Source organism: Mustela nigripes, chromosome 9, assembly GCF_022355385.1.
Source record: "Mustela nigripes isolate SB6536 chromosome 9, MUSNIG.SB6536, whole genome shotgun sequence".
NCBI classification, from domain to species: domain Eukaryota; kingdom Metazoa; phylum Chordata; class Mammalia; order Carnivora; family Mustelidae; genus Mustela; species Mustela nigripes.
In genome coordinates this window covers 1,685,342-1,707,703 of record NC_081565.1, presented here as the reverse complement: position 1 = coordinate 1,707,703, position 22,362 = coordinate 1,685,342, and the positions used below count along the sequence as shown (strand labels likewise).

The 22,362-nt window shown below is 59.9% G+C and overlaps 1 protein-coding gene across 3 annotated transcripts in view; it reads right to left on the bottom strand.

Annotated features, from left to right (window-relative positions):
* Window positions 1-644: 644 nt before the first annotated feature.
* Window positions 645-22,362, bottom strand: part of CAMSAP1 (calmodulin regulated spectrin associated protein 1) — a 36,005-nt gene continuing 14,287 nt past the window's right edge. For 2 of the 3 annotated variants that reach the window (XM_059410339.1, XM_059410340.1), the window contains 12 exons: window positions 16,971-17,110; window positions 16,790-16,886; window positions 13,327-13,501; window positions 12,846-12,937; window positions 12,222-12,306; window positions 9,153-11,529; window positions 8,270-8,406; window positions 7,701-7,909; window positions 7,509-7,611; window positions 6,208-6,323; window positions 5,687-5,805; window positions 645-2,666 (listed from right to left, as the gene is read on the bottom strand). In XM_059410339.1, the coding sequence (XP_059266322.1) occupies window positions 2,364-2,666; window positions 5,687-5,805; window positions 6,208-6,323; window positions 7,509-7,611; window positions 7,701-7,909; window positions 8,270-8,406; window positions 9,153-11,529; window positions 12,222-12,306; window positions 12,846-12,937; window positions 13,327-13,501; window positions 16,790-16,886; window positions 16,971-17,110 (3,953 nt within the window). In that variant the 3' untranslated portion in view covers window positions 645-2,363. Of the gene's footprint in view, window positions 2,667-4,594; window positions 4,872-5,686; window positions 5,806-6,207; window positions 6,324-7,508; window positions 7,612-7,700; window positions 7,910-8,269; window positions 8,407-9,152; window positions 11,530-12,221; window positions 12,307-12,845; window positions 12,938-13,326; window positions 13,502-16,789; window positions 16,887-16,970; window positions 17,111-22,362 lie in introns of all 3 variants that reach the window. The other variant, XR_009406198.1, reaches the window with a different exon arrangement.

Genomic DNA, 22,362 nt, shown 5'->3' with positions numbered 1-22,362 from the left:
AAATCCTAAAAAAAAAACAATTTTTTTTTAAAAAGCATCAGCCTCTAAGGTAGGGCCTGTTGAGATAACGGACAGTAAGAAGACGGTACAGGACAACGTCCAAGTACTCCACAGGCCGACTAATCCCATCAAGAAAACCCAGGATTTGGGGCACCTGGGTGGCTCAGTGGGTTAAAGCCTTCGGCTCAGGTCATGATCTCAGGGTCCTGGGATGGAGCCCCGCATCGGGCTCTCTGCTTGCCAGGGATCCTGTTTCCTCCTCTCTCTCTGCCTGCCTCTCTGCCTACTTGTGATCTCTGTCAAACAAATAAATAACACTCTTTAAAAAACAGAAAAGGGAACGCAGGATCCCCGGAGGCCCGGCAGGAGCGTCCCCCCGGCTCCGCCGTAAGCTCCGGGTCCTCCCTAACAGCCACCACGTCCCTCACTCCACCAGGACCCCGGCGGGTCAGCCGAGAAGCGGCCACCCGTTGGGACTCCACGAAGGCCGGCGGCTAGTCAGAAAGCCTCCCTGTTCCCCACGACAAGAGGACGTGACTCTCTGGGAGCGGAGTGTTTCTGACGTAAAAACCACCAGAAGCTCCTCTGAGCAAGGAGCGGAGACGCGGACCGGCGGAAGGACCCACAGCGACAGCACACAGGTGTGACTAACAGAAAGCAAATTAGTTCATTACTTTATTACATCTTAGTGATCTCTTAAAATAAATAGAACAGTAGAAGATCAAACGTACAAGGAGAAACAAAGCCCACGAGTGAAACGCACGGGGACAAGAAGTCCACTGCAGACCCCTTCGCACTCCGCTTCCAGAATCCCGCAGCCCCACGACGCGCTCCCAGGCTCCCAGGACGGAGCCGCGGCGAACACAGGACGTACGAACCTGGGGTCTTCGGAGGGCGGAGGGCGCCGACGGGAGGCGGCGGGAAGAAGGCTCACAGTTCCTTCCCGTGTTCTGTAGCCGGTTCCCTCCTTCCCCGGGTACAGAACTCACTTACCTTCCAACCTTCTGCAAATCAGGGAGCAGGGACAAGGGTCTGACTTTTCCCATTGATCCGAAGGGTCTTCCGCAGTTCGAGATAGATTCAAGTAATACTCCCAAGAAAACATGTGCAAAACTAACACGCGCGACTCCAGAATGTTCCGGCACTTGGCTCTGATCAAGGCTCAGAGCAGCTGGTCAGTCACACAGCGTCAGCAGGACTGCAGCTGCGTGAAGGCCAGGGGACCGGGTGCACCTGTCTCCCGGGAGCCTGCGGTCGGGAGAGGCGCGGACGACCATCTGCGCCAACACGGACAGAATCCAAAGCCGTCTCGCTTGCTTGGAGTTCCAAGATAACTGCAAACAACCACTTACATTGTTTGTAAATATGCAACAGCACAGAACGGCCAGTCTGAACGGAGCCCCGCACAGTCCTCTCAGGGCGCGCTGCCCTGCAGAAGCCAGACTCGGGGTGGACAAGTCGGGACATCGCAACGCCACTGCGGGACCCGTCAGCCTAAGTGCATCAGCTCTCGAGAGAAACATGCTCAGAGTGGAAAATATTCTACGTTACCAAAATCTGTCTTTATTAAAGTGAACAAATCGTTAGAGAACTACCCAAAACGCCACGAGCGCGGGCTGGCATCTGCTCGGCTTGCGCATCTGCAGTCAGGCAGCCGCCGGCCGGCGGAACCGCTCGCCACCGCGCGATCGCGTGCCAGCAAGCAGCGTCGCCACGTCTGTAAACGTCGTCCTAGCAGAAGACAGACTTTGCAGATTTTCAGTGCTTTTAGTGAACTGGTATTTTCAGTAAACGTTGTCTGAGCAGCAAAGAACAAGAATTTTTTTCAGAAATCTTAGAACTGGATATGAACATTGGCAGTAGACACAATCAATAAATATCATACAGTTTCTCAAATGAACAAGATTCCCCCAATTCAAATCCCTTTCCTAAACACATTCAAACCCCGACCCGAGACCGAGCCTCGGCCCGCCATCTCCTGGGATTCCAGCACGAGGGGTGTGAGGTCACGTGGGGGGGGGCAGGAGGTGAGAAAGCGAAGATCACTTTCCATTCACACCGAAGGAGAACTTCAAGTAAAGGGAGGGATCCACAGCCTGGAGACCTCACGACACGCGTACCCCTCGTCTGACCCTCCCTGGCCAGCAGCGGCCGCGGCCTCCATGAGCCACTCAGCGGGGTGCCTCGTCCTCCGCCCGGCGTCCTGTGCGTGCGCTGGGAGCCAAGGGACGGTTTTCTGTGGTTTCGCTGGAAGCCTCTCTGGAAAGGGTCTGTGACTATGCACACTTCGTACCCAAACGGATGAAAATAATAAATATCGATCCTGTCCACACACCCTTCGGACCCGCCCGCTGGCGCCGCTGTCATTTACGAGTCTGGGTCTTCTTTGGCACCGCGGGCCGCTTGGGCTGCCACAAGTGGTTATGAATAGTGAGAGCGTCCACGCTGACGGACATGGTTTTGGCTGGGATCAGGTTAAACTGTTTTCGGTCTGAGCTGTATTTATACAGCTTGTCGATCATTTTCTTGGTGATGCTCTTCGGGCCCGTGCCGGTCAGCTTGTAGATCTCCTCGGTGTCGGGATAGTAGCAGTAAAGCGCTCGGAACTGGCAGCCGGCGTCCCGGAACAGGATGATGTAGTGATTGGCGTCGCACTTCTCCAGCTCCTGCATGGAGGGAGGAAAGGGAGAGGCGAGGGCTGGAGAGTCGCTCCTCCCGCTCGCAGCACCGCCCACCCACACCTGGCCGAGGTGCTCCCACTCGCAGAGCGGAGGAGCAGCACCTGCCCCTGAGACTTGACTCGGGTGGTCCACGTGTGTGAGAAAAAATGCTTTTGAAATGGAGTGAACGATCACACACGCCCTCACGAGCCACCAGAGAACCGCAGATCGAAACCCACACTGGGACAGCGCCCTTGCCCACGGGGAGGGCCACCACCCAACAGAAAGGCGACAGCGAGTGCCGGTGCCGGTGTGCAGAGACTGGAGCCTCCCGCGCGGCCGGAGGGAGCAGAACCAGCTGGGCGGCTGCTCGGAACGTTAAGCACAGAGTCCCCCCCGTGGCTCGGCGGCTCTTGTCTAAGCTTCCACACAGAACCCCCGACGTGAATGCTTGCGGCGGCATTCGTCACCACTGTGACAGAAGAGAAAGCCACATGCCCTTCAGCGGGAGAGCAGATCAACACACTGGGGCAGAACTGCACAAGGGAGTCGGATCTGCTCACGAAAGGGAGAGCGCCCCTGCCACAGGCTCGACAGGGATGGGACACACCCATGACGCGGTCGGGGAGCACACAGCCCCAAAAGGCCACCTGGTGCGGGACCTCCTTCGTGGGACATGGCCAGGGGAGGCCCCTCCGGAGACAGCAGGTTGGTGGGAGCCAGGGCGCATGGGGAGTGTGGCTCAAGGGACAGACTTTCCTCCTACACCCGAGCTACAGACGACAGCCATACCGGTCTACAAACAGATGGAAAACCGCCAAGCCTACCAGGGACGTGCCCCCAAAGGAGCCCGAAGCGAGCCAGTGTGGGTACTGGTCACTGTGTCCACTGCACACCGCTTTGACCTCCAGGTTTTTGTGTTAAAGCCCAAGCTGAACCACCTAACCCAGCACCCCTCCCCACCAGGGGTCCCCGAGCCCAGTGCCCTCCCACAGCCACGGCCGGGCTCTTGCCCTCACCCACCCAGCCCAGCGTGCCACGGGCTGCTCCCGAGGCTGGGGAGGGGCGTTCCTAACAGACTGCCCACAGAAGCAGACAGGGACCCGGCCCCCCTCCATGAAGCCGGGAATTTAAAAGATTTGTAAAAATGTAAAGCAGAGCCACTGTTCTGTTTCTGCTTTAGAAACCACACTTGTTTTTCACAAATACATACTAGCTTCGTAAGAATGTAACAGGCTTGGGGCGCCTGGGTGGCTCAGTGGGTTAAGGCTCTGCTTTTGGCTCAGGTCATGATCTCAGGGTCCTGGGATCAAGCCCCACATCGGGCTCTCTGCTCAGCAAGGAGTCTGCTTCCCCCCTCTCTCTGCCTGCCTCTCTGCCTACTTGTGATGTCAAATAAATAAACAAAATCTTAAAAAAAAAAAAAGAATAACAGGCTTGTCATTTACTCAAATAAACTCACACACAAATATATATTTTCAAAGATCAAGTGGGGAAACCCAGATCCGTAAGTATAAACAATACTGACTTCAACGAACTAAAAAGTGCGTTTCAACACGGAGCGAGATGCAAAGCAGCAGCGGCTCCAGACGTGGCCCCCGCGCGCCTGTGCTCTGGCCCGCCCCAGCCACCGCCCTGCTTCCGCACCCCTGCTCCCATGCTCGCGCCCCCTCGTCGGCCCCCGGCCCGCAGTTTACAGGCCACTCCGAGGGCCGGCTGCGTCCGCGTCTGCACCCTCCCTGCCCACAGCTGCATGCACCGCTTCGCCGAGAGCCAAGCAGGGGTCCCGCGCCGACAGCCGCCCTGTGGGAGCTGCCCCATCCATGCCCACCGGCCTCCCCTGAGCCCCTCTGCCCCCTGGTGCCCACGCAGGCTGCTCCCAGCTGCCAGCAGACCCAACCCCTGGCTCCCGCCCCGCTGTCCCCTCCACTCACAGGCAACTCATCGCTTCCTCTTGTACGGCACAGGCCGAGCGCGGCCACCACCTGCTGCTGTCAACGGTACTCTGGGCACGGAGCCACGCCCACTCGGTCACACAGGGTCTGCGGCCATTTCCACACCACAGCACCAGCGCAGACACCGCGTCCTCTCCAGCCTCTCCCAGAAGCAGCCCGCGAGCTCCTCTATCAGGGCCTGCTTCACACCCCAGAACGTCAACCTCACAGCCCGGACCTTTGGGTTTGTCCCCCGACTGATCCCCAGGATCAAGACCTGCATGAGGACACCGAGGGAGAGGCGTCCCCACCATGCGTGGGGCACAGGGCGCCGCTCGCCCCGACCCCGAGAGCCAGTCAGGCTAAGGGCATGTGAGCCTGACCTCGACCCTCCACTTCCAACTGCCGATCAACTTCTCGCTGAGACCGCCATCAGCTTCCCTTAACATGGCCGAGGCCAACACCATCCCGTGGCAGCTGTGATCACAGTGGCCAACATGAAGGTGGCATCCGGCACCACGGAGCCCAACAGCAAGCATTTCACTCCAAGCTTCATCTCTCCAGGGAGTTGAGCGCTCCCCTTCACCCCTCAGGACACCCTGCAAGTTCCTCCTGTCTCTAGCCGACGCGGCCTCGGCCACAGGCACCAGAGTGCAGAAACCCGGTCCCCTCCGCCCCCTGCAGTCACCCTGCCCTCAGCTAACCGGCCGAGGCTACTAGCTCCTGCCACTCACTCCGCACGGGAGGGCCCTGCCCTAGACTCCAGCTCTGTCCCCAGGGCAACAGCCTCGAGTCTGGCCCGTCTGCAGCCCGCTCTTCCTCAAGCCATCCCCACCCCCGCACAGCAGAGCACCGTGCACACGGCTCTTGTGTGCCCGCGCTCGCCCACCTGGCACTGCCAGTGGGGCCCGGGTGACTCGGTGGCAAAGCCACGGCAGGAAAGCACCCGCACACTGAGCGACCAGGTTCTGTTTTAGGAAGAGCTCTTCATTCACTAACATCCTTCCCTCTACGCAGACTCCGTGGTTAGTGCCACCGCGTGCCAACGGTGCCTCACTTAAAAAGAACAAGCGGCTGATGTTGGATACTTGCCTCTAATATTGAATTCTTGTGAGGTTCATTCACTTTTCCAGCCAGACAACAGTGAGAGATAGCGTTGTGAATGATCGGTTTGTTTGACTTGCTACTGGGCTCCTTAAAGAGCTTGGGACCTGTGAAGCCAGGCGAGGGGCACAAAGTTACACTCTAAGGAACGCACACACGCACAAGAAAAGCCCGAGTTCCCCAAGCAGCGACCGGCCGGGTCAGCAAAGTCTATGGTTCTGAGAGCGGAAAGCCACACCCACTTCGAATCTGCTGGGAGGAATTGTTCTGCGTTACGATCTTTAAATAAACTGAAAATCAAGGTGGTGGTAGTCCTTTTCTGGTTTCACTTGCTTTCGTATGTAAAAGAACCAAGAAATAGTCTCAAGGTCTAAGTCTCCCTAGTGCCAAGACAACACAACTTGGCATGGGGCCACAGGGACAGAAAGGCATGTTGCGGGCCACAGACAGGCAGGACCTGCCTAATACCTGCCCCCAGCGGCAGGGACGCGCCCGTGACCTCCCCTTACCTGTGTACTCGGCCACGGACGCGAGAGAGGACGCTGCAGACGCCGTCTCCCAGTCTCTATCTGTGCTCCGGCTGGGGTTACGGCTCAGTGTAGGCAAGGCCTCCAGGGACTCGACTCTGAAGCAGAGGGGTGGCGGGGGCAGGGGAGGGACGGTCACAGGCATCCCCTCTTGCCCAGCCCCCACCCTCCGGGCAGGAAGGAACGCCCACCGTGGAGGAGTCGGACAGCGACCCCACTCACTCCGCCCCCCAAGCACGACTACAAACTCGGGGCAGAACACAAGGGGCCCAACACAGTGACTAGAATAGACGCCCTGGAGGGACGCTGCCCTCCATCAGACGCCTGCCTGAGGCGGGACCCTGACAGAGCACGAAAGCAGCACCGAGACTCTGGCTCGGGAAGCTTCCAGACTCACTTTGGGAGATCTGCACTGCTGACACATGAGAGACACACCCCGGGAGGGAGCAGAATGGACGGAGTCCAGAAGCCCAGGTCTCGACCCCTCCCCGACACCAGGCAGGCCTAATTGTATCCCTCGGGGCAGTCCCCACAGAGCCCAGCAGAAGCCAACAGTGGCAAAGCAGCACGTGGCTGCCCCAAGGGGGCCGGCCAGCCCAGGTGATGCAGCGGCAGAACCAAACCCCAGCCAGGATCCAGAGTCCCTGACGTGGGCCCTGTGCAGGGCCCTGGTGACAGGAAGCCACCAGCCACGTGACGAAGAGGACCACGTGGCCACAGCCCCAAGAGGACACGCCACACAGTAAAGGATGGAAAACAGTTGGGGCCAACGACACACGTGCAGAAGGCACAAGATCATCGGTGGTGGTACCAGCAAGGCCCCCCGTGCATCCCCCGTTACTGCAGAGTCCCAAGGGAAGCTGTCCCACGCCACAGAAACCCAGCCTCACGCAGGCCGAGCACTGGCCTGCCGGCAGCGTCAACCAACAGCAGCCACCAGACCCATAGGCTGAACCCAGCAAGGGGCAGTCACCACGGGAGCCACGTCCAGGGGATGTTGGGCAGAGGGCAGAGGGCCGATCCTGATCGGGGTCCTAAGCCCTCAACGCCACCACGGGATGGCTGGTGACAGCAGAGCACACGCCGGAGGCCCCAGTGAGGCGCTGCTGGGAACCGTGGTACTCAGGGACACGGCCAGGCTGACAGGGAAGAGGCAGCCCCGCACGGAGGCTCTAGCACCACGGCTCTGACAGTCTGCGGGGTGGGGCGGACAGGAGTCCCTGGGAAATCACCCCAGAATCACAGCCCACGACCCCCCATGTCCACCCCACAGGCCCCCTTACCGCTGGGAAGGCGTGCCCCCCGAGTGCACGCTCTCGGGCTCGGTGGTCGCCGCAGAGGCCAGGGACAGGCTAGAGCCCGACTGGGCCCGGCTCAGGTGGTCGGCTGGTGGGAGAGGAAAGCTGCCGCCAGGCCCGCCGCGGCACCCCCCGCCAGCACCGCACGAGGCCGCCCCGCGCGCCCCGCCTGCTTACGGGCTGAGGAGCACTTGGTCGCCGCATCGCTGCACGACTCCTCACGGTGGACGGACTTGGGCCGCGGCTTCTTGGGCTTGGCTTTGGGCTTGGCCAGCCCCTGCTCCTCTAAGATCTGCTGCTGCTTCCGGCGCAGGTACTCCTGCTTGATGAGCTCCCGCCGCGCCTTCTCCTCCTCTTTTCGGGCCCGGTCTTCCTCCGCTTTCCGCCTGCGGGACCCGCGCCCGCTCACGCGCCCGCTCACGCGCTCACCCGCGCCCGCTCACCCGCGCCCGCTCACGCGCGCCCGCTCACACGCGCCCGCTCACACGCGCTCCCGGGGCTCACAGGGCTGGTGGCCACCGCGCTCCCCCCCTGCGCCGGTCTCACCTGCGCCCGTGCACGCCCGACGTCCCCACCCAGAGGCACCCCCGGAAGAGCACCCACAGCCCGGACGGTCACGCACGTCAAGGGGGACCAGCCCTAAGGGCGTAAAGCAGAGCCCGGCTCGGCCCCGTGGGGGTGGGATGGGGACAGGCCGGGGGAGGGAGGCCCGAGCAGGGGTGCGGGGGGGGGGGGGGGCGGCTCACCGGGCCTCATCCCTCCGGAGCTCCACCTCCGCCTCCAGCTGCTGCTTCCTCGCGCGGGCCTCCTCGGCCTTGCGCTGCTGCTTCAGGAGGAAGGCCGCCCGCTTCTTGGCCAGCTCGTCCTCCGCCTTCTGCTCGTCCTGCAAGCAGGCCCCTCGCGTCACCGCAGGACACAGCCCCCGCAGTGGACGTGCGCCGACAGTGGGTCCCGGCACGGCCACACACGTCCCGGACTCCCTCACCGAGGATCGGGCCGTCCTCGCAGACACGAGGACACTCGGGAATAACTAGGCCACCCTGAGAACAGCCCCAGCCGTCACCTTCCCACTGGGCCCCGTCTGCCTCGCTTTCCACACAGGAGCTGACCCCGGGACTGACCGCCATTCGCTGACACGTTCCAAGCGTCAGGCACCACACACGGCCTGGCTGCTGGTCAGAGGAGACGCACCCTGTGCCCGTGGGAGAAGTCGTGGGAAACAGCGGGGAAGCTCCCACAACCCGCCTCCCTTTCCACCTAAGAACACACTCAAGGACAGACACAGAGCCCGACAGGAAGCTTCCGCGGAGCTCCCGCTGCTCTCCCGGCCCGGCCCCCACAGGCCCACGAGCTAACAACACCGGCGTTTACCGGATGGTCAGGAAACCATCAAAAGGAACAGAACACTTCTGAGCCGTGAAAACGGCATGGGATGCCCGTTTCGGGACCGGACTAAAGCCTCACGGGCACCTGGCCACGCTCGCTGCAACAGGCCGCACCCGCGGGCACTTCCCGCGGAGCCGGGTCCTGGCGACAGATCGCGCGGGGCCCAGCTCTGAGTGTGAGCCTCTGACACACCCGTAAAACCAAAGGCACGAGAGGAAGCCCGCCACCCGTCCGACAGTTTACCTTGAAGAAGAAGCCGACCCCCGGTTTCTGATCGCCTTCGCTGGCGAGGTCCGCCGAGCTCTGGGGACCCTCCGTCTCTCCGTCCTCGTCAGGGGCCTTCAGGTCCGAGAGGTCCACCTCGATGAGACTGGCCTTGCTCCTTGGGGGCTCGTCCGCAGGGACGTTCTCTTTCCCGGACACAGCCGGGGAGCCGAGCGCCGCCTCCTCCACACTGCTACCCAGAACTTCTTTGAGGCCCGCCTGTTCCGAGAGGATGTTTGTGTCTTTGGAAGGGGGCAAGACAAAAGTCCGCTGGTTGTCTTCATCGTGGAGCCTGTGGCTGTCAAAGAGGCATCTGTCGTGAGCCTCGTTTCCAGGCTCCGCAACACTGTCCCAGCCCGGGTCGGAGGGGGGCCGAGCGGGGAAAGGCCGCAGGTGAGGGAGGGTCTCTCTACTGGGCGTGGGGGTCTTGCTGCGGGAGGAAGTCTGCTGTCTGTCCTTGGGCACTTTGAGCTCAGCCGGCCTGCCCGAGCGGGAGTTCCGACCCTGCCCAAGGCGGGGAGGCTTGCGGTGACCTGTCGTCCCGGGTGGAGAGAGCGGCTCCACGAAGTGGATGGCCGCCCTGACCTTCTGGTCCTGGGCGTTCTGCTTCGGGCCCGGGAGCGCGGGGGGCTTCATGAGCAGCTGCTCCTGCTGCTGCGAGATCCTCAGGATGGCCTGCTGCAGCGTGCTGATGGTCTCGTTCAGCTTCTCGATGGACAGGTCACCCTCGCTCACGTCCAGCGCCTCGCCGGCGTCCTCCAGCAGGGCGGCGGACAGCGCCTTGCTCTTCTCCAGCTCCGGCAGCGCGGCAGGGACCTTTGCTCTGGGCGGCTGCAGGAGAAGCAGGCCGCCCGCGTCCACGTCTGGAGACACCAGGACGCCCTCCCGGCCCTCATCCTTCAGGAGCAGCTCCTCCGACTTGCAGACCTCGCCGTCGAAGGCCTCGCCGTTGTGCTGGGCGAACTCTCCCACCAGGGCGTCCGGCTTGCGTGGCGGGGGCGCGCCCTCCGCCTTCCCCTTCTTGACCACGTGCAGGAAGGCGGCCTTGCCCAGCTTGAGCCGCTGCCGGGCCGACAGGGCCTCCATCTTCTTCTTCTGCGTCTCAATGGCCCGGCGCTTCTCCTCCAGCTGCATGTGCAGCTGCGCCAGCTCGGAAGCCAGGAGGCTGGCGTGCTCCCGGCTCTGCCGGCTCGGGCTCTGCTCCCGCCTCTGCTTCCACGTGGTCAGAGGGGCCGGGCAGCTCTCGGACGCGTCGGGCGTGGTCTTCTGGGAGCTGCTGGTGCTCGACTTGGTCTCGCAGCTGTTCAGCCTCTGCAGCTTGCGCTCCGCGAAGCTGGTCATCTTCACGCTGCCGCTGGCCACGGAGACGCTGCTGACCTGAGACACCGTGCTCAGGCACGGGCTCGAGCGGCCGCTGGCATCATCCTTGTCCTCGTGCTCCTTCCCCTTCATGTCCTCCTGCAGCTTGGCGGACTCCTCCTCCCCGACACACCTGGCTGTCACCACGGGGGGGTCCTCGCCCACGAAATCCTGCTCCGCTTCCTCCAGGTCTGCCACGTCCGAGTCTGAGTCCTGCCTCAGGATGGCCCACGGCTCGGGCTCGTGGGCACCGGGGCTCCGGGCACAGCTGACGCAGAACCTGCCCTCGGGGTCCTCATCGGCTCTGGTGACGTGAAGGAAGAAGCCATCGGCAGTCTGCCCCTGAGGTAACAGATTGAAACCACCGCTGCCCAGGAGCCCACCACGGGCGTCCCCGGCCACCGGCAGCCCCGGCTCGGTGGGCGCGGGCTCCATGCCCACAGGGAGTTCCGCACAGGAGATAGGGGTGAAAGTCCTACTCAGGTCACGAGCACCGTGACTGCTGGGCGCCCTCTTGCGCACCAGGGGCTGGTGGCCCTCGCTGGGCCTCTTGGACGTGAAGCTCCGCGGCCGCCCCTCCCCGTACTCTTCCTCCTTGGCAATCGCCTGCTTCTCTTTGGCGGGCCGAAGCACGGCCGGCATCAACGGCTCCAGGAAGAAACTGTCAGGCGTACTTTCTAGGGCATCCGCCAGCCTCTGGGGAGACCTGGCACTTGGGGGCAGGCTCCGGTCACCACAGTGGGGCGCCACATCCGTCCTAATGACGGCCACCAGCTCTGCCTCCTCATCCTCTATATCCACATTGTTCAGAAGGCTCTTCCCATCGGTCTTCAGCGCCGTGGGCTGTGGCTGGTTTTGCGGCGTCAGGTGAATGACATTGGAGGCCAGACTATCCTTACTGATGGAGCGGGCCAGGCTGACGCTGTCACTGGAGCCGGGATCCATGTCACAGCTGGTGGCGTGATGGAGAGCGAAGGGTGCTGGCTGAGACACAGGCCTGCGATGTGGGGAAAGAAGCCGTTGGGCATGCCACTGTCGACACAAGCAGTGACTCAGACACGGAGCGACACAATACTAGTGACAAAAAGACGACAAACTGGAGGTCTAGAGGATTAAGCAAACCCTCTCCCAGGGCAGGGGATGACAGAGACCAGCTTCAGCAATTCTCAAATGTTTCAGTCCAGAACCCCTTTACACCCTGAAAAATCACCAAGGACACCCAATAGTTTTTAGTATATATTTATCAAGATGAAAATTTATCACAGGAGAAATTAAAACTGAGGGACGCCTGGGTAGCCCAGTCGTTAAGCCTTCAGGTCAGGTCATGATCCCAGGGTCCTGGGATCGAGCCCCGCATCGGGCTCTCTGCTCCGCGAGGAGCCTGCTTTCCCCTCTCTCTCTGCCTGCCTCTCTGCCTACTTGTGATCTCTGTCAGATAAATCAATAGAATCTTAAAAAAACTAAAAGTTTATAATATGAAACACTTTTGTAATTGTCCCTGCTGTCCACCCGGACTCCCACGTCTGACTCCAATTCCATCGACCTCCAGAGTGAGGAAAGTGCAGAAGGGTCCAGCGCCATCAGGAAACAGTTCTGCCCCGTGGACCAGGGATGGAGCCCATCTGGAGAGCCACTGTGCTCGCCTAGCGAGCACGTCACACACAAGCGAATCTGACACGCGGAGCTCACCTGTTCTTTTTTTCCGACCACGCTAGTGCTGCACCGCGGGGCTGAGCGTCGACTCGGGTTAAAGAACTGGACCGGTGTCTCTGATCTGCGTGTGGGGAGAGCGGGACGCTCGGGGTTAAGCAACTCATTTCATAGCATCTGAAATTCTTTCAACATAATGACCATTTCTTAAGCAAATGCGCCATAGTGCAGGACACAACTGCCCAAGGAAAGCAGAGCATCGCGATGCAAATTTCGGGAATTCCAGTGAGTGACACCGAGCTCAGTCATCAGGCCGCATCGCGACCCGGAATAACCGGACTTCAAGTAAACATCGACACACACACGTTCCTGCCTAGCGAACACACAGCGATTTTCCGTACACTTCATATCATTTATAAAGGCTCTAAATTATAAACATATGTAAACATATAAAACATGTTTTGTATAAACATGTTTACATTAAAAAAACATATAAAGACTATAAATTCTAAGGAGCATCCATACAAATTAAAATGTATTCTACTGTAACCTTCCTAACTAAAATAACCACATCACAGTAGGAACAGTCAACTGAGAACGATCTTTTTACTAAGTTACAGGAGAAAGGACAGAGGGCAGGTGAAGGGGAAATGGGGCTCTTACCGGGCGGACCCTCCCCCTGCACGGCCTTCTGCTGTCTCTGTCTCAGAGGCAGTAAAGGATGGGACGGGCTGAAGGCGGAAGCCCCCTTCCCCCTAAACAGGAGAGAACAGGCACGAGAGTCACTGGCTTGTCAGTTCGCAAGGTCAACAGCAAATACAGTAAACTCAAGAGACCATCACAGGCTCACAGCAGTCCAGGAGAGAATCGTAGATTTTTGGGGAAAAATTAATTATTATAAAAACAAGCCCAAAAAGTACCCAAAATGTCCAACCTGAGATAAATATCCCAAAACTGCAACTCAGGCTCACAGGGACTTGTGGCCCCTCTGCATGCCTGGAGGGTCCTGGGGGCAGGGGGCTAGGCCAGCGGAGGCCCTCCCACGGCCAACCCCCCAGCACCTTCTCGAGACATCACCCCTTCGGAAAGACGCTGCAACTCAAGCTGCCAAGCAACTACAAGAGGCGGACAGGCTGGGACTCACAGATGCTCGGGCTCGTCGTGCACGCGGTGCCTGTGGCCGCCCTCAGCTGGCGGTTGCGTGGGCGGCTGCGCGTCGGCGGGGCTCACCGCTGCGGGGCTGCCCAGGAAGCTGCGCTTGGTGGCGTTGGAAATGGGAACGGGAGGCCGACTGCTCTTGTGGTGTGACACTGTTTTAGCTGCAGAAATCACAATTTACAGAAATGTTCACGTTATTTACAGTTACTTAAAACATCAGCAAGGGGGCGCCTAGGTGGCTCAGTGGGTTAAGCCTCTGCCTTCAGCTCTGGTCATGATCCCAGGGTCCTGGGATCGAGCCCCGCATCGGGCTCTCTGCTCAGCGGGGAGCCTGCTTCCCCCTCTCTCTGCCTGCCTCTCTGCCTACTCGTGATCTCTGTCCAATAAATAAATAAATAAATAAAATCTTTTCAAGGTAATAAAACATCAGCAAAAAACACCTAAAAAAAAAATCCACAGCTTTTATAAGAACTAAAAATTAATGCAACTTTTACCTAAAACAAACTTGTCCAAAATACTGGTTTCAAATCAATGAGTGTATTTTGTGGTAATGAACACTGCAAACGTGATGGCTGCGAAAATGAAAAGCTACACCACAGGTTAGAGCCAGAAGAACTGAAACTGGCGGGGGTGTCTCCAAACACCACCAAGCCGCCACCACCACCACCACGGGCGCCCTGCCACTGGCTGCCACGGTGGCCCCAGACTCAAGACAGCCCGGGCAGCCCTTCCAGCCCCACCTGCTCAGGGTGCAGAGGACGGTGCCCCCCACACACCCTAAGAGGACAGCAGAACCCCGAGTCACCCCATCAGGGACGGAGAAGATCAGCACCCGTGAAGGGCCTACAGACTCTGGACTTGCAGCCCCCTGGCAACTGGACAGATCCAGGCCCAAGTTTGGGGGGGGACCCACCGGGGGCAAACCCTGCACCGCAGGGCCTGTGATGAAGTGGCCCTGGGAGTGCCAGCAGGGAAACAGAACCTCAGAGCTAGAACTAGGGGCGCAGGGGTCGGACAACCATCTGAGGTCAAACACAAGACACCATCTCGCCGCCGTGAAGGAGGGTCCTGGAGCTCACACGGCGACCGGACCCCAGCTCCTGCCGGGGAGCACAGAGCAGGCAAGGGCCCCTCCACAGGCCCAGGTCCCACAGCTCCGCAGACCCTCGGCCCTGCAGGCGTCAGTGGCAGGAAAAGAGCCACAGGGTGCCAAGTCCCAAGGGGAGAAACATGGGTGACAACCGCGGACGCCGGCTGCACAGGGCCGCGCCGCCCACCACAGGGAGCCACCCCCTCCACACACCAAGCCCTGGGGCGCCTGGGGGGCTCTGTCGGCGAAGCGTCCGACCCTCAGCGTCGCCCAGCTCATGATCTCGGGGCCCTGGGATGGAGCCGCGTGTCAGGCTCTGCGCTTGGAGGGGGTCTGCCCAGGCTTCTTTGTCCCTCTGCCCCCCCACAAGCGTGCACACACTCGCTCACCCTCTTTTCCCCAGATAAGGACGTCTTTAGACAAACCAACAAAGCAACCCGGCACACACTGGGCACGGCGGAGACCAAACGCCTCGGCCACAGGTCACCCAGGACAACGTGTCCTGAGCAGAATGCCGTCACACGCTCCCAGTGAGGAGGGCAAACCGGCCTCCAACCACGCCCAGAAGCTGTTGGTGCCTCCGGCTGTGGGCGACGTCCGCCGCGGCCCCACCCCAGCTCCTGCCCGTAGCCACAGCACGGCCAGCTGGCAGAAAAGCCCGAGCCTGGCAAACAGCACGTCAATTCAGAATGCGGACTGGGCTGCCGGCCGCTGCCAACTGGGCTGCCCGCGGACCCCACTACGTCGGCACAAAGGCCTCGCGCATGGACGAGCCAGAGGCAGAACCGGGCCTGCACCTGGAAGACGAAAGGTGGCCCACAGCCCCGCAGAGGAGACCCAGTGACCACTTGGTGGCATGTCAACTCCACCAGACCCACCGTGAGGACGTGGGAGGACCAGTGACAGCCGTGAGCAGACACACGCAGTCAGCCTGGAGGACTGCCTGGCACCCACGCGGCCAGTGCCAGACCAGGACAGGCCCTACAGAAGAGAGGGGTCACGTGGGTCCCACAAGCCAGGCCACAGCCCACAGGCAGCCTCACACGTGCCCCCTTGCCCTGCACGGCTGCCTGCACGCCTCCCTCCCACTTCTTCTGAAAAACCACCACCCCCTTCGGAGGCCAGCTCTTCCGGCCAGAGCACAGGTCACAACACCGAATGGTCACCACGAGGCATCTCGTTCCCATCAGCACCGCTGGTGCCGGCCGGGCTCCACACACACTGCTGGGAGCTGGGGCTCCCAGGAGAGCACAGCAAGGACCACGGTGCAGAGAAGGGTCACGGTCAGGGCGCGACCTCACAGGACACCACGGGAAGGAGGCCAGTGAGGCGGCAATGAGGATGGGGCCGGCTGGCAGGGGCGGGACAGGCTCCGGCCTCTCGGGCAAGAGGGGACGCACAGGCCCTTGAGCTGCGGTGACCCGCCACCCCAAAAACAAAAGGGGAGAGAGCTGCACCTGCATTCCCGCCCCAAGCCCTGGCCCTGCTCGACTGTCTTACTGCCAGTCTGGTGGGGTGTCCGCCCAGCAGTGGTGTTTCCAGTGCTAAGTAGGCTAAGCCCTTCCCCGCAAGGTTACCAGGCGTCTGCAGTACGGCTTTCTTAAACTCCCTATTCCAGTCTCTTGCTCATTTTTCTGTTCTTTTTTCTTACTGATATGCATGAGCTTTTATATACTTCGAGTACCAGGGACACGCTCCGGGCACTGGTCACGCCAGACGCCAGGGACACGCGCTGGGCACCAGGATGTCAGACAGCAGGGACACACTCCAACAGCAGGTAACTGTTGTACATATCATAAACACCTTCTCCCCACTGTGACTTCTTTTTTTTTAACTCTTTACTTTCTTTCAATGAAAAACACCTTAATTTTAATACATCAGATTTCTATTTCCTTTATGGCTTTTTAGATCCTCAACAAGGAACCATGTGGACATGGAGATGCTCTTCCCCCTCCCTGGATTCCCAGGGTCCTGGCTGATTCCCAGGGCTGGCAGATTGATCCTAGATCACAGTCAACAGATGTTTCTCCTTCCTCGTGGGCAAGAGCAGAGCCGTACACCCCCCTCCAGGAAGGCTAACCAGAAGCCCCAACAGCGCTTCTCCAAATATGCTGGGATTCTGATGCTGTGGACAAGCACAGGCCCAGAGCGGAAAAGCTCGTGCAGTGACCACCGCGGGCCACAGCGCAGCAGCACACGGCAGCGAAGACGGCCGCCCAGGGCTCCGTGTTCCCAGGAGAAAGCAGTTAAACACAGCCTTGTGCAGAAAGGCAGAGCCCTGTGACGGGCGCCTTCCTGTCGCTGTACCTGGCAGCTCGGACAAGACCACCATCTCCTCCCAGAAGGCTTGCCCACTCACCGTCCTTCAGTTCCTGAACATCCCTGGGCTGGACGAAATCCGGTTTGACGTTCTCAAACCACCAGAAGAGCTCGGCGATGAAAACCATAACGTTCGGCTAAAGGAAACAAAACCAGGCACACAGTAAGCAGCTTATTCATAAATGGGTTTAGAAACTGCGTCTTTACTAACTCACGGTCACCTTCAGCACGAGGGGAGCATAGAGCATGTCCTCCAGCGTGAGATAGAAGCATCTGTTGAGGTACTCGTTGGCGAACTCTCTCAGAAGCCGGATATTGTACAGGCTGTCGGCCATGGACGTGACCTCCTTCAGGCATATGTCTGCCGGACAAGACAGGAGTGGCTGACCCTGGGGATACTCTGCTCCCAAGGTGCGCGTACACGCCTGTGACTAATTCTGCCCTGAACACATGCTGAACGGAGGGAGTGCAGCTGTGAAAGGGCAGCATCACGGACTAAACGTCACAGGAAATGTAACGAGTGACACTAAGTACAGTAAGCAAACACTCAACAAAGAGATCCGAGAATCCCCAGGACCTGAATTTAACTGTTAACACCTAAAACGCGTAACAGAAACCGTCTGGGATTTAAGACGGGCTCCAAAACGGACAGCGGCAGCACCCTGTGGCTTCTCCAAGGGCCTTGCCGTACGAAGCTGGCGAATGTTCCACTGCGTCTCCTTCGCCAACCGCAAACCCCCTGCGAGACGTGATCTCCCCTAGGGGGTGGGGACAGGGGTACCAAACGGGAAATGTCAGGCTTTCCAAGGAATAACAGCAAATACTTCTAATCACACACACACAAAATCAGGAGACCACATGCAGCAGCAATCTCCCTCCAGCAAAGCGGCTGGGGACCGCTGGCCACTGGCATCCAGGGCAGGACAATTTCCCAGGTATGCGGCTTTACAGGATGCCAGACCCTTCCAGCGGTCAACTCACACACGGGCCCCCCCACCCCGGAGTCTTGAGTGCTGGGGCTGGGGGGCGGGGGAGCGGGGGGAAGACAGCTGCTCTCCAGCCAGCGTGGAAGGAGCCGAGCCGAGCACTATGGGAGCCCTGCCCGCAAGCTCACACACACAAGAATGCCAGAAGTAGAACTTATTTGAAAATAACTCTTTTCAAGAAGCCACCGCCAAGAGTTTGGAAGCAGGACAACTGAGATCTGCGTGCGCCCCCCTCGCGGAGGAGCCCAGCCTGCCCCACGCCTCCAGAGAAACCCAGTAACTGTGAGCACCGGCAGACCTCAGGAGCGCGTCCCTATCTTAAGTGCAGATTGTAAAACTGACAAATGCAGGGACCGGATCCCAGAGCACCCGCACGCAGACGGGAGAAGCGATCACAGCACACCTTATCTGATTCCGGTCTTCTCTTCCAGTGCTTGAATCCCACAGACAGTCTTGAAGCCCACCCCCACCGCGCACCCAAGGCTGCGGCTCTCTCCGGCTGCGGCACCCGTGCCCGCACAGGTGTCCATGCACATGGCACCACGACCCAGCTTTCTCCAATGGACGCTCTGGGTAACACAGGCCACCTGCCATTTTGCAGCCTGTCTTTCCCCAAGCTCAGGTTTACGTTTCCCCGTCCGTCTGTGTGGGCGGGAGATTTCAGTCCTGCGTGTGGACAGCTGGCCGGCGTCCTCCAACTCCCGCTGCTACGCCGTGAGAACCAACTCTGCGCGCAGCTCCTGCGGCTCTCCGAGAGGCAGCGGGGGGAAGCAGGAGCCGCGCTCCGCACACCGGGCCACCTGCTCTCGGCTCCCCCCTGCCACAGCTGGGCGTTAGCCAGCCTCGGAGCTCCCGCCACCTGGACGAGCGTGAGGTCCCCCTTCTGAAATGGCACCTCCCTGACCACGGGGGGCATCCCTGACGTCCTCCGCGACGCCTGTCCCTTCTCCGCGGGCTGCTCCTTGTCCTCTCATTTGCAGACTCTCCGCTCACCATGGTTACGGCAGGACGGAGCAATGACCCTTTGTCTGTTGGTCCCATCATTTTCTCACGGATTATCATCTGTCACTTCATTTTGTTTACAGTGTTCCTTGGTCAGCGCCCTGACCTTCAATATGGTTAAATGTAATAATTCTTTCTATCGCTTGTGGTTGTTTTGTAATTTCAGTAATTCATCCCAACGCTGATGTCCAAAAAATATTTTCCTATTTTTTCTTCCCAAAATCCTCTAAGTTTTGTGTTTCAGGTGTAGGTGTTTCATCCCAGGCAGGGACTCCCACCTCAGGTAGACTGAGACCTCACGGCCTCCCCCCAGGTGGCCACCCGTCCCCAGCACCAGGCGCCTCCCCGGCACCAAGCCCCCAGAACATGGCCGGTCCAGCTCCTCGGGGCCACTGGACTCTCCCAGGCCCAAACCACCGGTTTGGCCAATGTAAAGTTCAACAAAACCTGGTCTTCATAGAGCCAAGTCCCCACACTCTGATTCTTCAGAATGACTTGTCCGAAACCCCGTCACAAGCGCTGGACCAGCAAGAACTCGAGCCCCCAAGTCAGACCAACACACAGGCAGGGGCAAGAAGGCTCGTCACTCCCCTCAGGGGCAGGCTCACGGGCAAAGAGGAAAGGCCAGAGAGAGAAAGCCGCTGACGGACATGACCACCAGCAATTTGAAGTCTGATGAGAAACAGGCTTCGGTCTCAGAGCCCCTTCCCCAAATGACGAATTAATGAGAAAGCAATCCTAGCGGTCTCAAACTGGAGAAGCCTGGGGACACCTCCTGAACCAAGCAACCCAAGGGGCCACGACACCAGCCTACCCTGGGAAGATACACCACTGCTGGGGCATTCTTGCTAAAAATGCATGCCCAGGATCTCAGCCGGAGGGCCAACGGACAAACCCAAACAATGGACGTTCCACAAATTAAAGGACCTGCTGTACTCTTCAAAAGGTCAAGGCCGAGAAAGACAAAAAAGACTGGGAACCGGCTCCCAACGACGGGACACCACACAAGAGGCCTGACGACCACCTACGGTGTGGCGTGGGCTCGAACCCGCACTGGGAGCGATAGCAAACAGCGACAGTACGGCGACAATGGACAGAACGTTCCTGACTCTTGCTGTGAGGACAGAATGCCTTTGTCCCCCAAGTCCTTCTCAGATGGTCCAGAGAGAGAAAATCCAGCGCGGAACCAAGGCAGTGTCTGGAGCAAACTACAGCGGGAGTCCCCGTGCGTCTCCTGTGACTCACGCGCACCCAAATAAACCGCAGTCGAACAGTGGCGCGTCCTTTTGCCTTCGCGCTTCCAAGTAAATTGTCACGTTACTTGGTCCCTTTCTGTAACGATTCGTGTACTGGACCGGCAACAAACGAACAATCCGAGGAAATCACGGGTTTTATACTGATGCTTCGCATCTGCGAATGTAGTTAGAAACTCCTTCCAAGCACCGTCAATGGGTCCTCCTTTGTTCAGGACTCAGGGACAGTGGCTCCCGGAGGCAGGGCAGGGGCAGGGCAGGACCCCGAGGCCGGTACCCCGAGGGCAGGCTGTGTAGACGCAGGGGCCCAGCACCGGCGGGCTCCCAGGGCGTCCAGCGGCTTCTCACAGCCTGTTTCCGGCACGTTCTGCAGCCGACCCCCGCCTTCCGGTCCTGTCTGTCCAGACAAGGCCTCTCACTGTTCCCCGTCTTCTCTCCCGCCGTCCACTTTGCTTTTGGACTCTCCTTGCTGGGAGCCTGACGCGGGCCTGTACCCCAGGATCCCGGGATCATGACCTGAGCCGAAGGCAGACGCTTCACCCGCTCAGCCCCGGGGCGCCCCGGCTCGACTGACTGACGCGCAGCTGACATTACACTAGCTTCAGGAGTAGAGAAGAGTGAGCTGGCAGCTACATACGTCACGAGACGCTCCCCACGACACGTGAGGTCACCGTCTGTCCCCGCACGAGGCCGCGCCCACACTGCCGACTGGACCCCCGAGCTGTCCTTGTCACCCCGGGGCTGCTCCTGTGGCTGAGGCCCTTACTCTCCCTCCCCGGCCCCCCGGGGCAACCACCCACCCACCCCCAGCGTTGACTTGTTTTGTGCTTGTGTTTGTACATCCCACACGTAAGTGAAATCATACACTATCTACCTGTCTTACTTCACGGTGCCTGACACCCTTTAGGTCCATGCATGTGGTTGCAAAAGGCCAGATTTCATTCTCTTGTGGCTGCGTACTACCCACCCCACCCCCACCCCCCAGCCCCACCCGTGTGCGTGCCACACCCCCCCATTCACCCCGAGGCGTGTGCACGGGAGCGCGGCAGACGGACCAGCAGACAGACTGGAGGCGCCGCGGGAGGCAGGCAGCCGCCTGGGCAGGCGCACATCAAGAAGCAGCGTCTCGCCCTCCGGAATGAGACGCTCCCTCCCGCCAGGGCCGGCTCTCAGGGCGCCCGACCACCAAGCCTGCCCGGCTGTGCGTGAGACGCGCGACACGAGAGCTGTGTGGCCCATCTCCTGAGCTATGTCAGGTCACTGCGGCCTGAAGGAGGAGCGACTGCGCTGGCGGCAGGCATGCCTGCCGAGTCCCCACTGTGTCCCTCCCTGAGTGCGTCTGTCCTGCTGCCTTTCTGGGCTTCTCGGGAGCGAGCGGGTCCCCTTCCCCGGCTTGAGCGCCGCCGCTCCTCGCCGCGCTGTATCCAGGCACTCGCCGCTCAGAGTCCGGACGCGGCCCGGCGCCCTCCGAGACCGAGTCTGCACCTCAGCTCCCTGCTGTCGGGGCTGCTGACGACGGAAGGAGAGAGAAGCCACTCGCCGCTCCCCTTCCCTCGGCTTTCTTCGGGCTTCTAGCGCTAGATCAACCTCGTTCGTTCATTGTTTTAAAGTTCTCATTTTCCAGAACGTGCCCTGCGGCCACAGGCCTGCCCTTTCCCGCCGCCCATGGCTGCCCAGCACAAGCTCTGTGCGTGTCGTCCGTTCGCTGGGCGGCGCGGGTACCCGGCACCGACCTGTCCTGGGCGCGGGAGAGATGGGCGGGATGCGCCCCTGGACGGGACAGATGGGAACTCTGCCCTTGGGGAGCTCGCACTGGACACCCCCACTAGGACGGCCATGCATCGTCTTTGCTTTCTTAACATTAGAAATTTTAGAGATCTGAAGAACGATTTCTCCATTGACTGCATTGTGGGAAGAGTATCCGTTCTCTGCAATCTGCCGAGGCTTCTTCTGGGGCCTTAATCAAATCCATTTTCCATAGACACTTCCGGGCTTGCTTATTTTCAAAGCGCAGACCCCGCGCAGTCGTGCACTCGACCAAGCCAGGTCCCTGGAGCCGAATCTTCCCCACCTTCCCCCACTTGTACACGCGCCCCCTCAGCTGCCGTGACTGAACTGAAGGGTGTGACTCCATTCGTGCCTCCTGGACTTTGGTCACTTTTAAAACCCACGCTGATGTGCTGCTGTCAGACGCAACGAGGCTCAATGCGGCCACGTCTTCCCGTGGCTCCACCTCCTCTGTCCCGGGGACTCCCGCCTGCCAGAAGCTCGTTTTGTCTTGCGATCCCGACGCACAGGTCAGAGGGCAGGCTGGATGCACCAAGAGCTGTCTGCACTGCTGAGCCGGAAGGCGGACCCAAGAAACAGCCAGA